The sequence below is a fragment of the Cystoisospora suis genome, assembly GCF_002600585.1.
Source record: "Cystoisospora suis strain Wien I chromosome Unknown contig_5215, whole genome shotgun sequence".
In the NCBI taxonomy this organism is placed as follows: Eukaryota; Apicomplexa; class Conoidasida; order Eucoccidiorida; family Sarcocystidae; genus Cystoisospora; species Cystoisospora suis.
The window spans coordinates 3851-16904 of record NW_027158006.1 but is presented as its reverse complement, the minus strand read 5'-3'; the positions used below and the strand labels follow the sequence as shown (position 1 = coordinate 16904).

The window sequence follows — 13054 nt, the reverse complement described above, 5'->3', positions numbered from 1 at the left end:
AAAAAAGAAAGAAAGAAAGGCTACTAGAGTGTTTCAATGTCTTTTTCTTCTATGAGGAGATGAGCGAAGAAATTGCGGGAGAGAAACAGAAGAGTCTAGAAAAGACGTTTGGTTGGGTAAAGAGGAAGAGACAGTAGTAACGGGACCTTTAGCTGATATGGAATGAAGTTGTGGCTGAATTGACTCGAAACAGACCGTGAGGAATCTCTGACGATATTGAACGTGTACGCTCTCGACAGCCTTCAATACAGAAGGAAGCGAAAGAGAGGAGAAGCGGTACGCGTGAGAGAAGGAGGTCGACAATGCAAAGGGAAGGAAGTCTTTGACGTGAACTTGAGAGAAAGATGGTCTGAAACCCTTTACTTCTGTCTCTTTACAGGGAAGTCCTATCGTGTGGAATATTTGGCATGAGAGCTTGGGGGGTACTAGTAAAGAACCCTTGAGAAGAAAGACGTGAAGAAAACTTGGGCTCTAAGGAAAACGCCGAATAGTCAGTCGACCGTGTGAATAACAAACATGTTGCCCATGGACCCTCATATCGTCTCTCCCCCTGGAAAGAAAAGAGCGTGCAGTCTCTTTGTTCGGGCGATGGAGACGGAAAAGACACAGGAAGAAAACGAAGAGAGAGACTTCACGGCGTGGAAAGGTAGGAAACAAGGGGCTCTCGCAAAATGGTGGAGAGAAAAGAAACGAATGTGCTCTGAGAAGTCAATCCAGCTCGGTGAAACAAGTAAACACGCATTGCAATTCTACACCCGATACTAGTATGTAGGTGTAAAAGTAGCTGAGAAAGTTGGAGGCGTTGAGGAGAAGGCGGGATCAGACCGGAAGTAAGGAGACTAAGAGTAGGAGTGTACATACACCATAGCCCTCATCACTTCGGTTTCTCTAGATCACATTTGGCCGAGAAACGGAAGTTAGGTGTCATACAGGACACATGCCACTAATAGCGATAGACACAGGTGTAGGGCCAGAACAGTATTGCCTGCTGCAAACCGCTCAGTGGCTTTCTGTAAACCCAAACAGACAGATATCCCCGTCTTTCGAGAGGCATATAACACTGAAAAAATTTCCGTTTGTTGGTGGAACACGAGACTCCGTGGTGATATGGCACCTACTAAGACGAAAGAGGGAGGAGCGGAGGACGAGAGAATGAAGAGGGGGAAAACAGTCTCCGTGCCGCTGTTACACCGGGCGAGATGAGCGGATGGGCCCTACAATGAGTTCTCGGAGGGGGTGCAGCAGAGGAGGAAGGCTCTATGAAGGAAGACGTGAGTTATACGGGTAGTACTGATGCATGTGATGAGATAGCTTGAGGGCACAGACAGAAGAGAAGGAGGGATGGATAGAAACAAATTCCAAGCGAAGGAAAAGATGACAAAATCAAACTCGGACAGGACAGCGACGAGGGAAAAAACAGTGGAAGACAAGCAAGATGGACGTGGTGTAAGTCGGTGCGAATCGAACAAAGACAGTGAAACACGAGGAGGCAGATAGAAAGAGGGGACCCGGCGGGGAGGAGAGAGGAAGACAACAAAAAGAAACGTCCCATATGTATCTGTTGTCTTGTTTGTCTTTCCGTATTTTTGGAGAAAAAGCGTTGGCTTCAAATGTTGTTCTTCTTAGGAAAACGATTCGCGAGAAACGAAAGAGACTGATGGAGCCATTGCCGTAGTTGCATTTCCCAGGACCACAGAAAACGGATTGGGCGACTCGAAAGACAAAGCTTTGAGGAGAAGAATTCTTTGGAGTGTACAAAGAAGATCAGCAAGAGCGCGCAAGTTCATTTTGTCCACCACAGGCAAGGGGCTGTATGCTATCTATCATGAAGGTGTCTTCTGGCTTCCGCTGTCATGACCTCAGTATAAAGGAAGAAGAGGTAACAAACGGAAAAAGAGAACGAAAAGGAGACACAACCCCCCTGTCAGCAACCATCAGAAGTAAGTCTAGATCGAGAACTGCGTAAGAAATCGCAAAGTAGGAAGAACACCTTGGAGAAACACTTTTCCTGTCAGCTGAGAAGGAAACGAACGCTAGTGATCATTCGCGTCGTACCTTCTTTCCCCGTTCACCCACCAACCCAGGCGTAAGGACCACCACCCCCGATGCTGCCGCAGCGAGGATCATGAGAATGGCGGGCTGTTACTCAAGAACCTCTCTGAAAAATAGCACTTGTAGTACTACGCTTAGGACTGTCACGACTACTGTTACCAACCCAGATTTCCGAACCACTGCGGCTACCACGGGGGTAACTTTCCCTGTAGCTGCTCTGACAATCGTGACGACTACTACCACTACTGCCGCTAGGGCTACCCACAAGACCAACTACTAAAGCTACTAGAGCTGTAACCGGCACCGCCGGTGATGACGTACTGATTCTGTTGCCATAGTTCCACTTGTGCAGTGTCGCTACAGTTATTGTTCTATTAGCGCTCCAACAGCTGTATACCAACTGCGCCCTCGTATAGCACGGAAACTGCTACGGCGACTCGCTAGTAAGACTGCTACAACTACAGAGGACATCATCGCTAGTAGTGATACACTAGCGGAAGCCCCTAAATCCTATTGCACGCTGACTATTGATCGTATCGTCTATAGTCGCCTTTAGTGTAACCTAGAGAAACTCCCAGCTCTGTTCGTAGCATTCGCGATCTGCCCGACCGGCCCGGTACCGCCGAGCTCGCAGGCTTGCATCGCTGCGTGGGCTGAGGGCGGTAGGCCGAGCGTCCGACATGTCAGAGTCTTGGGAGCTTCGACTGGTTTGCCGCTTTGAAAGAACGTCATCACAAGCTGGTACACTAGCACAGGCGTTCAAAACCGAACACACCAGTTTTTCACACCTCTTCACGAAAACACGTACCATTGGACGATCCCTCCCTCACACATGTACCATACACAAAAATGAGACCCTAGAGTTAAGCTATTTTTATGCACGATAATGCACTATAGCTAAACATAGATTAATATTGAAAATGGTTAGGAAACTAGCGCTGGCATGTCAGAGGCGACGCCTCTCTGAAAGTGCTGGCTGCGAGAGCGGCTTGAGGCAAGGATGCAAGGACTCAAAGGACCTCGAGGAAGAGGGAGGCAGGATACAAGACGTACGAAACAGAGAAGAAGAGTAAGAAGAAGAGGGAGGAGGAGAAGAGGAAGAGGGAGGAGGAGAAGAGTTTCTTTGAGGGAGAGCGTTATGTTGATTAGGGGTGGTATCGATTGTTTCCTGATCATCGACGTTGTTGTGTGGGGTTTGACTCGAGAGCCCCTCGAAGGAGACACCTTCCCCTTCTCCTCGTCGTCGTCCTGTCTCCTCCTCTTCAACCCCGGGCCCTAATGAAGAAAGAGCGAAGTCATGGAGCTTCATCTCATGTGAAAAGAAAGAAAGAAAGGAGAAGAGACGATTCAGCCAGATTGAAAGAAAGGGTGAAAAGGCGAAGGACGAAGAAGAAAGATAGATAGATAGATAAATAGATAGAGGTATGTCAAGACATTCCAGAGCTGAGGACAAGAAGAAGACGGAGAGAGGAAAAAGAAGAAGGAGAGAGGGAGAAGAAGAAGGAGAGAAGGAGAAGAAAGAAGAAGGAGAAGTCAATTAGCGAAGAGAAGAAGACTTCCTACATGTTTCTTACTTGTATAGATGAGGAAAGAAGAAGTTGAAGACGAAGAAGAATAAGATAGAGAAAAGAGAGAGAAGAAAGAGGGCGTTGAAGAGAAAGATACGCCGACAAGTAGAGAGCGAAGGAATGAAGATGGACTCCTCGTCTGCCTCTCCCATCGAAAGAAAGAAAAGAAAGAATGAATGAGAAAGAAAGAAAGAAAGAAAGGAGGGCTTGGCACTTCTGTAATAGGGTGGGGTGCTTGCTTCTTGGGGGAGAGACCTCCCGAAAAGGGCTAGGAAAGAAATATTCCTGTCTTTACAAGAAGAAGAAGAGAAGAAAGGTGGCTTTCCTGTGAAAAGAGAAGGTGACGAAGTGTATCAATCGATCAATTCTTCTTCTTCTATAGAAGTCTCTCGTTCTCCTTTTCTTTGAAGAGCCGTAGAACTCTAGGAGAAAGAAAGCTTCTTATAGAGGACAGAAAGAAAGAGATGAAAGAGAAAGAAAAGAGCTAGAGTTCATATCTCCACACTGCATTATCTTTCTTTCTTTCTCATCTTCTTTTCGTTCTTTCTTTCTTACCCGTTTCTCTGTATAAAGACCTCTCTGTTTAAAGTCTTTCTCTTCGTTGAAAAGTCACTTCATTCTAGTGTCTACCGGAAAAAGGATGAGAGAAAGAGCGAAAGAAAAGAAAGAAAAAAGGAGGGAAAGAGAGAGGAAGAACCTGTCCTCGAAGAAGAGGCGACTTTTCTGGAGGGGAGAATCTTGTGAAACTGTTGGAGATTGAATGAAGCCTCCAGAGAATGAAAGGAGACAGTAGAGAGCAGCCCCAAGATACAAAATAAAGACGAAAAAAGAGCCTTATCTATCTCCATTCTATCTACCTATCTTTCTATCTTGAATCTACCTCTCTGTCTATTCGATGCCTTCACTCTTTCCTTTCATAGGAGGAGAGAAGAGTTGGCTCAAATGCACAAGAGATACAGGGAGAAAGAAAAGAAGAAACAAAGAAGGGAAAGAAAAGAGAAAAAGAAGAAGAAGAAGTGTGTTTCAAAGACGGCTGTTCTCAACAGGAGGAGGAAGAAGAGACGGAGAGCTGACCTGAGGTCGTCTGCTTCTCTAGATTTACTCGATCTCTCCTCTTCTCTGGAGTTTTCTTTGGCTAGACCAAAGTTTAACAAGAGGAGAATCTTGAGAGCAACAAAGAGAGGAAGAGAAAAGAAACAAATACCAAAGATGGAGAGACATCGAGCTGTGCGTGAATGAGTTGAGTCCGCTCTTCAGTCCTCTGAATTCACATGCAAAGAGAAAGAAAAGAAGAGATAGATAGAGAGATAGATCCCGATACACTCCAAACACACCAACACAGAGAAAGAGAATGAGAGAAAGAGAAAGAAGGAGAGATAAAGAGAAAGAGAGAAAGAAAAAGAGGACCCAAGACAGTGAGCTGTCGATCATCAACACCGACCGGTTCGGCGGCAGAAGCAACAGACAAGAAAAGAAAGAAAGAAAGAAGCTATCGTCAGCTCGAGACAAGAAAGAAAGACAAGAATGAGACGTGAAGAAAGAGGAAAAGGAGAAGACCAAATGAGATAGAGAAGAACGAAAGGAAAAGAAGATCGGAAGATAAGAAGCAAGAATAGAGAGAAAAGAAGATGAAGAGAAGGGGAGAAAAATCTCCTCTCCGTCTATTCACCTTGCTTCTTTTTCTTCTTTCTCTTGACTTTCTTCATCCTTCTTCTTTCTCTTTTTTCATGAAGGAAGCCTCTTTAGATGAACTTCCCTCCCTGAAAGAGAGAACGAAACCGTTAGAGAAAAGAATTTCTTTCTTTCCGTCTCTTTCTTTCTTGTTGGCTTGGAGAGACAAGATGAGAAGAAGAAATAAAGACTAGGGGAATTTTCTCTACGCAACTAACATGGTGCGATTCGCTTGTATAAGTTATGAAGAAAGATGCCCTACTTGAACTTTTCTTCTTCCAAAGCAGAGCAGGGAAAGAGAGATTTCTCTGAAGATGTGGATGGACTCCTTTCTCTATCTTTCCTAGCCTCCCTTTTTTCTAAAGAGATTGCATTCTTCTTCATCTTCTCGAAAGGAGTTGTCTTCTACCAAGATAGTCACTGGAGAAAGTAGACTTTTTCTGTCTTCCATTCACTCTCTCTATGATAGAAGAAAAGGAAGAGAAGGAGGGAGCGAAGACGGGAAGGAACCCCCTGGCTCTTCCCATGAGCCAACCCTCTATAAAGGTCGTCCCTTTCTTTCCTTTTCTATTGCGATTAAGAAAGGATGAAAGAAAGGAGAGATAAAAAGGACAAAGAAAGTTTCCACAGTATAGCTAAGAGCCTCTTTCTTCTTTCACTATATATCTATGCCCCCGTGAAAATGTAGCCGACTCCAAAGAAAGAGAAAAAGAAGAAGACGAAAGAAAAGTACCAAATCACACGAAAACTTGCAGTTGAAGAAGAGAAAAGAAGAATTCGAATTTTCTTCTTCTGCTAAAGAAGGACCCTCCCTTCAGAAGGGACGAAAGGCTGCCGCCTCCCTAAAGAAAAAGCTCTGCCCAATGACTCTCTTTTCTTTTCTTTTCTTTTCTTTCTTTCTCTTCGGAAGAGAGAAGATCAACTACGGAGAGATTCTTTTGCCTTTCAAGAGTCTTTCTACAGTTGAGAGAAGGCATTTTCTCTTCTAATAGAAGAAAGATCATACAAAGAAGATTCCTCTTGTGAAGAAAGAAAGTAAAGGAGTTTTGAGTTTTCTTTCCATGCAAGTCTTCCGGGGGCTCCAAAGAATCTCCGATATAAACCCGAGAGTTCCAGGAGTGAGAGAGAAAGAGAAGAAAGAGAAGAGAGAAAAGAAGAAGGGAGAAAGATAAAAGTAGAAGAAGAAAGAGAAGAGGAGGAGCAGCTCCGACACTTTTCATCAGTAGAAGGGTTAGAGAAGGAGGAGGCTTCTACACAGGGGCTTGGCTTCTCACACAGAAGGATCTTTTCTTCGCTTATCACTCAGAGAAAGTAGAAAGGCATCAAGTGCTTCTCTATCAGAGGTCAAGGAGTATCCTTGTAGAAACGTAAAAGGAGAAGAGGAATGACGCAAATGAACAGACAAGTAGATTAAAGATGAGAGCTACACTGAGGATAGATAGATAGATAGATTGACGAGAAACAGTTAGATAGTTACGTAGATTAAGAATAGCTAGACTAAAGGTAGATAAATCGAAGACAGCTAGAGAGAGTGAATGTGCCTAGTGGGGAGGAGCCTAACTATGTATCAGTAGTAGTAATAGGTATAGTATTAGTATTAATAGGACTAGGAGGAGGACGAGAGGGAAATGAAGTTACTCTACTCGGACAGATGACAAAACAAGAGAAAGAAAGAAAGAAAGAAAGAAGAGAGTGTCTTTTCTTCTTTTTCTTCTTTCCATACAAGACCTTCTCTCTCGGGTTCTCTCTTCTCTGGTCTTCTCTCTCTTCCTCTTGACGCATTGATCTTTTGGTCCAAGTTTTCCTCCCTCTCTCTCTTCTCTTTAACCTCGTAGACACGACAGACTCAGCCACAGACGCTCTCTCTCTTTTCCATTCCTTCTTCTGTCTCTTATACGATCCATCTGCTTCTCTCCTCTTCTTCTTTTTCTTTCTTCTCTGCCTTTGCAATGAGACAGCTTTCTCTCATTCCACCTCCCCAAGAGGGGAAGGACAGAAAAGCAATCTCGTAGAAAGAAGGGACGTCACGACATAAGGAAGAAGAAGTTAAGAAGGAAGGTGGAGGACTATCGCAACTCTCACTATACCAGTACTACTACTCCTCCTCCTCCTCGACTACTCAGTAGCTTCTTTAATTGGACTAGTCCTAGTAGGAGTGGTAGGAGTTCTGCCGGTACGTGCTGCCCTCGGCGTCAGGAATAGGAGAGAGGCACAGTAGGAATAGGCATGGTAGCTAGGCGTAGCTATAGTACTAGGCATAAGAGGTCTGTAGGAGTAGTAGTAGTAGTGGGAATGTCGTCCTTGATAGTCGAGGCAGGTGTTTCACTTTCACTACTAGGAGCAAAAGTAGTAAGAGGAATAGTCGAACGAGTGCCTGTAATGGTAAAGAGAAGTTCACTAGTGATGATGGTGCTAGGAAAAGTAGCAGTAGGAGTACTACTTCTTCTGCTAGGAGCTGGAGAGACGTAGAAGAGTCACATGATCTTGTCGCCGCCCGTAGTAGTCGTCATATTAGAAAGCGGTTTAAGGGACCTACGAGGTAGTCATTATGAAACAAAGAGTAGTCAGAGCAGTAAAAGTACGTAGGAGTAGCTAGATGTAGTAGGAATAGTAGGAGGAGTAGGAGTGGCAGGGCATGAGGTATGCGTGGAGGACAGAGTAGATAGAGATTTAGGTCAACAATGGATGATCATAGAGAGCTTCTTCTTCATTCTTCTTATTCTTATTATTCACATTGTCTGTTCTATCCCCTCAATTCAGTCATTCCTTTTCTTCTTCCTTTCTTGTTATTCTTTGCGTCGGACACCCACCCCCGAGCTGGAAGAGGAAGAAGACGCCAGCCATTCACGATGAGAAGACCTCTTTTTCTATCTATCTATCTATCACTCTCCCTGTCTGTCTGTCTTGCTCTAGCTGCATTTATCTAACAGAGGGCATTCCTTACCTCTATCTATTCGTCTATTTAACATTCTTTCTTTCTTTCATTAACCTTTTCTACGGCCATCGAGTTCATTCATCCATGGAGCTTGACGACTACTCTCTCTCTCCCTCCGCCTGAAACAAGCACCCCAGTATAGTATCGATCTCCACATTCCTCCTGTCACTCTCTCTCTCTCTTTTTCTTTTTCTCGTTTCTCTTTTCCTCGGTAGTGTTTGTAGTGGTGACAGGTGTCTCTACATGCGTGGTATTTCCAGCACGTAGCCCTACCAGTAGGGAGAGGAACAGCCATAAGAATAGTCTCAGTAGTCATAGGAATAGTCATAATAGCCGTAGTAGTCGTTCTCTTCGCGGCTGTGGGTGGGGGATGACCGGGAAGGGCCCATCCATCCATCCATCGGTGCATAGAAAGAGAAGGCGGTAAAGAGTCACATAAAGAGATAGATAGAGAGACAGACGGAGAAATATATAGAGAAGTAGAGTGAAAGATATATAGATAGAGAGAGATGGATAGATACTTCCACAGAGAGAGGCTTTTTCTTTCACGGATGGCTAGAAAGCGGAGAGAGCTTGGTAGGGGTGGGGGTGTTCTCTGTGGTGGTCCTGTCCTTCTCGGCGGTACGGAGGCCGGCCCGACTCTCTCTCTCTCTTTCATCTCTCTTGGCTGCTGTTGATGCTTCCCCTGTTTCATCGGTAAAACGAGAAGAAGAAAGAGAAAGAGAGTTCTTTGTTCAAGGAAAGTCCAGGTTTCTAGTCGCATTTGAATCTCTTCCCTATCTTTCTTCTTTTCTTTAAACAGAAGGTGACTTTTCTTTCTCTTCTTGTCGTAAGGGTGAAGTGGCCCGGGCGTTAGGGGCCGTCGATCTTCCCGTCCTTTCATTCTTCTTGGAGATTTCCGACCGAAGAAGAAAGAGTCACCCTTCACGGTGTGGATTGAAGAGAGATTTCTTTGCGTTGTTTTGCTGCATGTTCATTCATTTGCTTTCTTCCCTTTCGTTTGCCACGCTTTAGAGAGATCAGAAGAGGTTTCTCGTTCTTCTTTTAATCGTCATTTCCGATTAGAAAGAAGGAGGACGCCTGAGAAGGATCGATCGATCCATGGATCTCTCCTGGCCTTGCTAGGAGGAGCGCCACCCGCCGGTGCTGGCGACGGCTTGCTTCTTCTCTTTTCTTCTTCTTTTTCTTCTTTAAAGGAAATAAGGAAAAGTTGCAACAAGAGAGAAAAGAAAGATAAAGGTAATTTCTTTACTCAGTCTTCATAAAGGAGGAGTCTTCTGGAGAGAGAGAAGAGTCTGAAAGGTGTGTGTGTTGACCCTTGTCGCCTAGGGGAGATTCTTCTTGATCTCCCTTTTAGAAAATATCACACTTCTTCTTCTTTTTCGCTCCCCTCTTTATAGATAGATTTACCGGCCACTACATATGCACGGGAGATTCTTTTCTGATAAGCTTCCTCCTTCTTAGCTTACGAGATCTAGAATTTTTCTTATCGTTAAGGGGCCGTCGGCCAAGCTCTACTAGCCGGCGTTGGCGTTGCTCTCCGTTCTTTCTTTCTTTCTTTCGGTTTCTCTATTAAAGAAAGGAGAGAATTTTTCTTTCCCTTTCCTTCTTCGTCTATTTCAATGCCTATCCTTTCAGTGACTCCAAGCCTCTCAGCTAATAGATAGATGGAGACAAAGGATCTATCGATCAAGAGATAGATTTATTTTGAGCCGATAGAAAGACGAAGGATCGACGTGAGTCTCTTAGGCTGAAGAGAGAAAGAAGGAGAAGGAGAGATAAAGAGCTTAAATGCTTCTGAAGAAGAAGAGAGAGAGAGAGAATTTTCCCCCAAGATTCCTTTCCGTTTTTCTTTTTGCTCTCCTCCACCATGTCCCAACTTGGTTCTCTTCCCCCTTGTCTTTCCTCCTTTCAAGGAAAGATGACCTTTTCTTTCCTTTTCTTCTTTCTTTTCTTTTCTTTCTCTCTTATCTCTCTCGCCTCTTCTAGCGGGGGAGATCATGAAGACCCCCACCACCCGTATATCGAAATTCCCCTCAATCACAACTCGAAGCCTACCTCTAGAGAAGATTTAGAAAAGTCACGAAATCCCGGAGAAGTCGAGCCAGAGAAGAAGAGACATGAGTCTCCTGCCCCTCTCGACAAGAATAAGACTCCGGGAGGTTCTTCTTCACGTCGTTTAGATTTCTTTTCCTCTGCGGTACAAATCGGAGCGCAGTTTATCATGTATCCTTCTATGAGCCGTATGCTGGCGCAGCAGACAGCCCAAGCAAAGAACATTGTGAAAGGCGCCGATACGAAAGATTTGAAACTTCAAGTGTATCGATACCCGAAAGAGTGTCTCGTTGTCTTTGACACGATTGCCGATCAAGATAACGGGGATAATGCGGGGCTTGGATTGATCGACTCCAAATCCATCCGCGTTCTCTTCAGCTACGGAGAGCACGAGGGATCGTTAATCTATACAGAGAAACGTGTGGAAAGCATTCAATTCCTTAAGTTCCCTCATCGTCATCTACAGAAGTTTGAAGTGCCTCGTGGCTGTATACGGACAAAGGATTCGAGATGGCGAGTCTACTGTCTGCATGCAGAGGCCAAGAAACCTTGTTATGTAGGTCGGATTGAAATCTTCTTCAGCCGTTTCGAAGGGAAAGAAGATGATCTTGTCCCTATCCCTTTTGAAACACCTGAAAAGTTCATTCAACGACGCATGGAGACCACCGAGTCGAGAAATTACTACGACGTTCTTGACTGGTTTGAAACGCCTACTCCGGATCATCGTATGATCTTTGATACAATGAACTGTCTTATGCACTTCCACTTTCTTTCTTCTCTAGAAAATGCCGAGAAAAGCCGCGCCTTTTGGCTGCCCAATCGACAAGGAATTCGTGTCGACATCTTCGATGAAAAGAACGAAGTCGTGGCTCGTAAAACGGCCATTCCTCCAGGGTGTGGGCTGACGAAAGTCTCCGATCTCGAAGTAGCGCAAAGGCAGTCGGACGATGGATCGTATAAGATTCTCATTAAGTTCAAAAAGATTGAATATGACTACTCCATTGTCTCTTCTTCTCTCTCCTCTTCTTCTGCCGAGAAACGATCCCCATCTGCCTCTCCAGAAGAAGACGAAGAAGGAAAGAAAGAGAAAAAGAAGAAGAAGAGACATGCAAAGAAAGCGAAGAAGGAAGAAGAGAAAGAAGGTCAAGACAAGAAAGAAGATGAAGAGAAGAAAGAAGAAAGAGAAGGAGAGAAGCCATCTGAAGCGAAAGGATACTTCAGTGATACAGTAGTAATTCCAAAAGATGTGAATGAAGAGAACGGAGGGGAGATTCGGCCGGAGAGAGATTTCGAGTATTACAACGAGGACCAGCTCGAATTCCCCGACTATTTCCCAGAGAGAAGCATGATAAGTCTCGACGATATGGAGCGTGTTAAAGTCGAGTGAGGAGCCTAGAGAAACGATCTAGGCAACTCCTCTTCACAGGTATATGACATGTTTCTAAAGAGAAAAGGAGACGACTCAACGGGTCTTTCCCCTTCTATAGAGATGACACACAGAGAGAGATAGAGAGATAGAGAGATGGATTGTAAACAAGACAGATGGAGGGAGAAAGATAGAAGAGAGACTGAAGAGAGATAGGTAGAGAAATAGATATGAAGCTGTAGTAGAGGTATGACGGTGGTTCGGATAGAAGATAGATAGATTAAAGATAGATTAGAGAGGAGATTTGCATGTATCTATGTAGGAAAAGATATACTAGAGAGATAGAGGAAGAGCTGCGTAGATTACGTGTATACAGATATGTATATGTATCAGGTTCTTTCTCTATGTAGAAAGACTACAGATATATTTACATGTCTAGATCTCATGTGAATAGAGAAGTGTATGGCGAAAAGCTGAAGAGATCTCCGGCATTTCGAAGAAGAGTGAATTCTACAGAAAGGAGAAGAAGAAATATGACTATAATGATGATAGCGCATCAACATAACCTCTACCAGTCTCTCTTTCTTTCTTTCTTTCTGACGAGACTTCTCTCTTCTTCTGTTGCTTGGAACTGTCGTTCGTTTTGTCCACAGAAGACAGGCGAGAAGAAAGATACGAAGAAGGAAAGAAGTAGATAGAAAGATCTTTCCTTCTCTCTTTATGATGGTTTGAAAAGAGCTCTCTCACTGCTTCCTCTTTCTGTATGGAGTCTTATCCTATCCTTCGCGTTCGCTCGTCAGCCAGATGCTCCTCCATGGACTCTCTACTCTAGTATACATATATACATGTGTATGTATGTGTATATGCGTATGTATGTATATGTATGTGTGCATATAGGTATATCTCTGTGGTAAAGAAGAGGGAGAAGGAGTAGACTATGTGAAAGTTCAGTCAGGGATGGAGTAGATGAGGAATGTATAGATACACACATAGATACATATATAGATATATACATCTATCCGTATGTACATAGCCTTTGGAAGAAAAGGAAGGAGGAGGAGAGGAGAGCTTCGTGGGTCTCCCTCCCTTTCTCATTATGTAAACTTTGTCAAGATAAAGAAGGTAGGAAGGATATGAAGTTCCTCGAGATTTACATGCCCTCTTCTTCTTTTCTTTCGGAGTTCGTTTCTGGGGTATTTCATACGAGGAATCTCTCCACGATGCTCGTTGCCGTTCTTTGTGTATCCCCAGCATTCCTCTTCTTTTTCCTTTACACCTTAGTCAATCGACTTATACATACACATCTATAGATAGATCTACATACATGTATGTAGGCATATACCACATCTGTATAGAGATGTATGCATATATGCCTATGTGTATGTATGTGTATGTCTGTATGTATAT

At 44.1% G+C, this 13054-nt stretch overlaps 3 protein-coding genes across 3 annotated transcripts in view; 1 reads left to right on the top strand and 2 right to left on the bottom strand.

Moving 5' to 3' along the window:
* CSUI_008999 (uncharacterized protein) lies at nucleotides 1-2009 on the bottom strand. Its single transcript, XM_068069118.1, has one exon. It carries the CDS (start codon nucleotides 1550-1552, stop codon nucleotides 1277-1279), a length of 276 nt encoding a protein of 91 aa, XP_067918908.1. The 5' UTR covers nucleotides 1553-2009; the 3' UTR covers nucleotides 1-1276.
* Nucleotides 2010-3123: 1114 nt separating this feature from the next.
* Nucleotides 3124-5444, bottom strand: CSUI_008998 (uncharacterized protein). Its single transcript, XM_068069117.1, has one exon. The coding sequence runs from the start codon at nucleotides 5049-5051 to the stop codon at nucleotides 4719-4721; it is 333 nt and encodes a 110-aa protein (XP_067918907.1). The 5' UTR covers nucleotides 5052-5444; the 3' UTR covers nucleotides 3124-4718.
* A 1899-nt stretch (nucleotides 5445-7343) lies between these two features.
* CSUI_008997 (uncharacterized protein) overlaps nucleotides 7344-13054 on the top strand; it is a 5977-nt gene continuing 266 nt past the window's right edge. Inside the window, exons 1-2 of the mRNA XM_068069116.1 lie at nucleotides 7344-11707; nucleotides 12301-13054. The exon at nucleotides 12301-13054 is cut by the window's right edge and continues 266 nt beyond it. Of these exons, the coding sequence (XP_067918906.1) occupies nucleotides 10097-11668 (1572 nt within the window). The 5' untranslated portion in view covers nucleotides 7344-10096 and the 3' untranslated portion in view covers nucleotides 11669-11707; nucleotides 12301-13054. The remainder of the gene's footprint in view (nucleotides 11708-12300) is intronic.

Bases quoted from the DNA above. Each gene is read 5' to 3' on its own strand.
- CSUI_008998 (XM_068069117.1), bottom strand. From the start codon at position 5,051: ATGATCGACAGCTCACTGTCTTGGGTCCTCTTTTTCTTTCTCTCTTTC.
- CSUI_008999 (XM_068069118.1), bottom strand. From the start codon at position 1,552: ATGGGACGTTTCTTTTTGTTGTCTTCCTCTCTCCTCCCCGCCGGGTCC.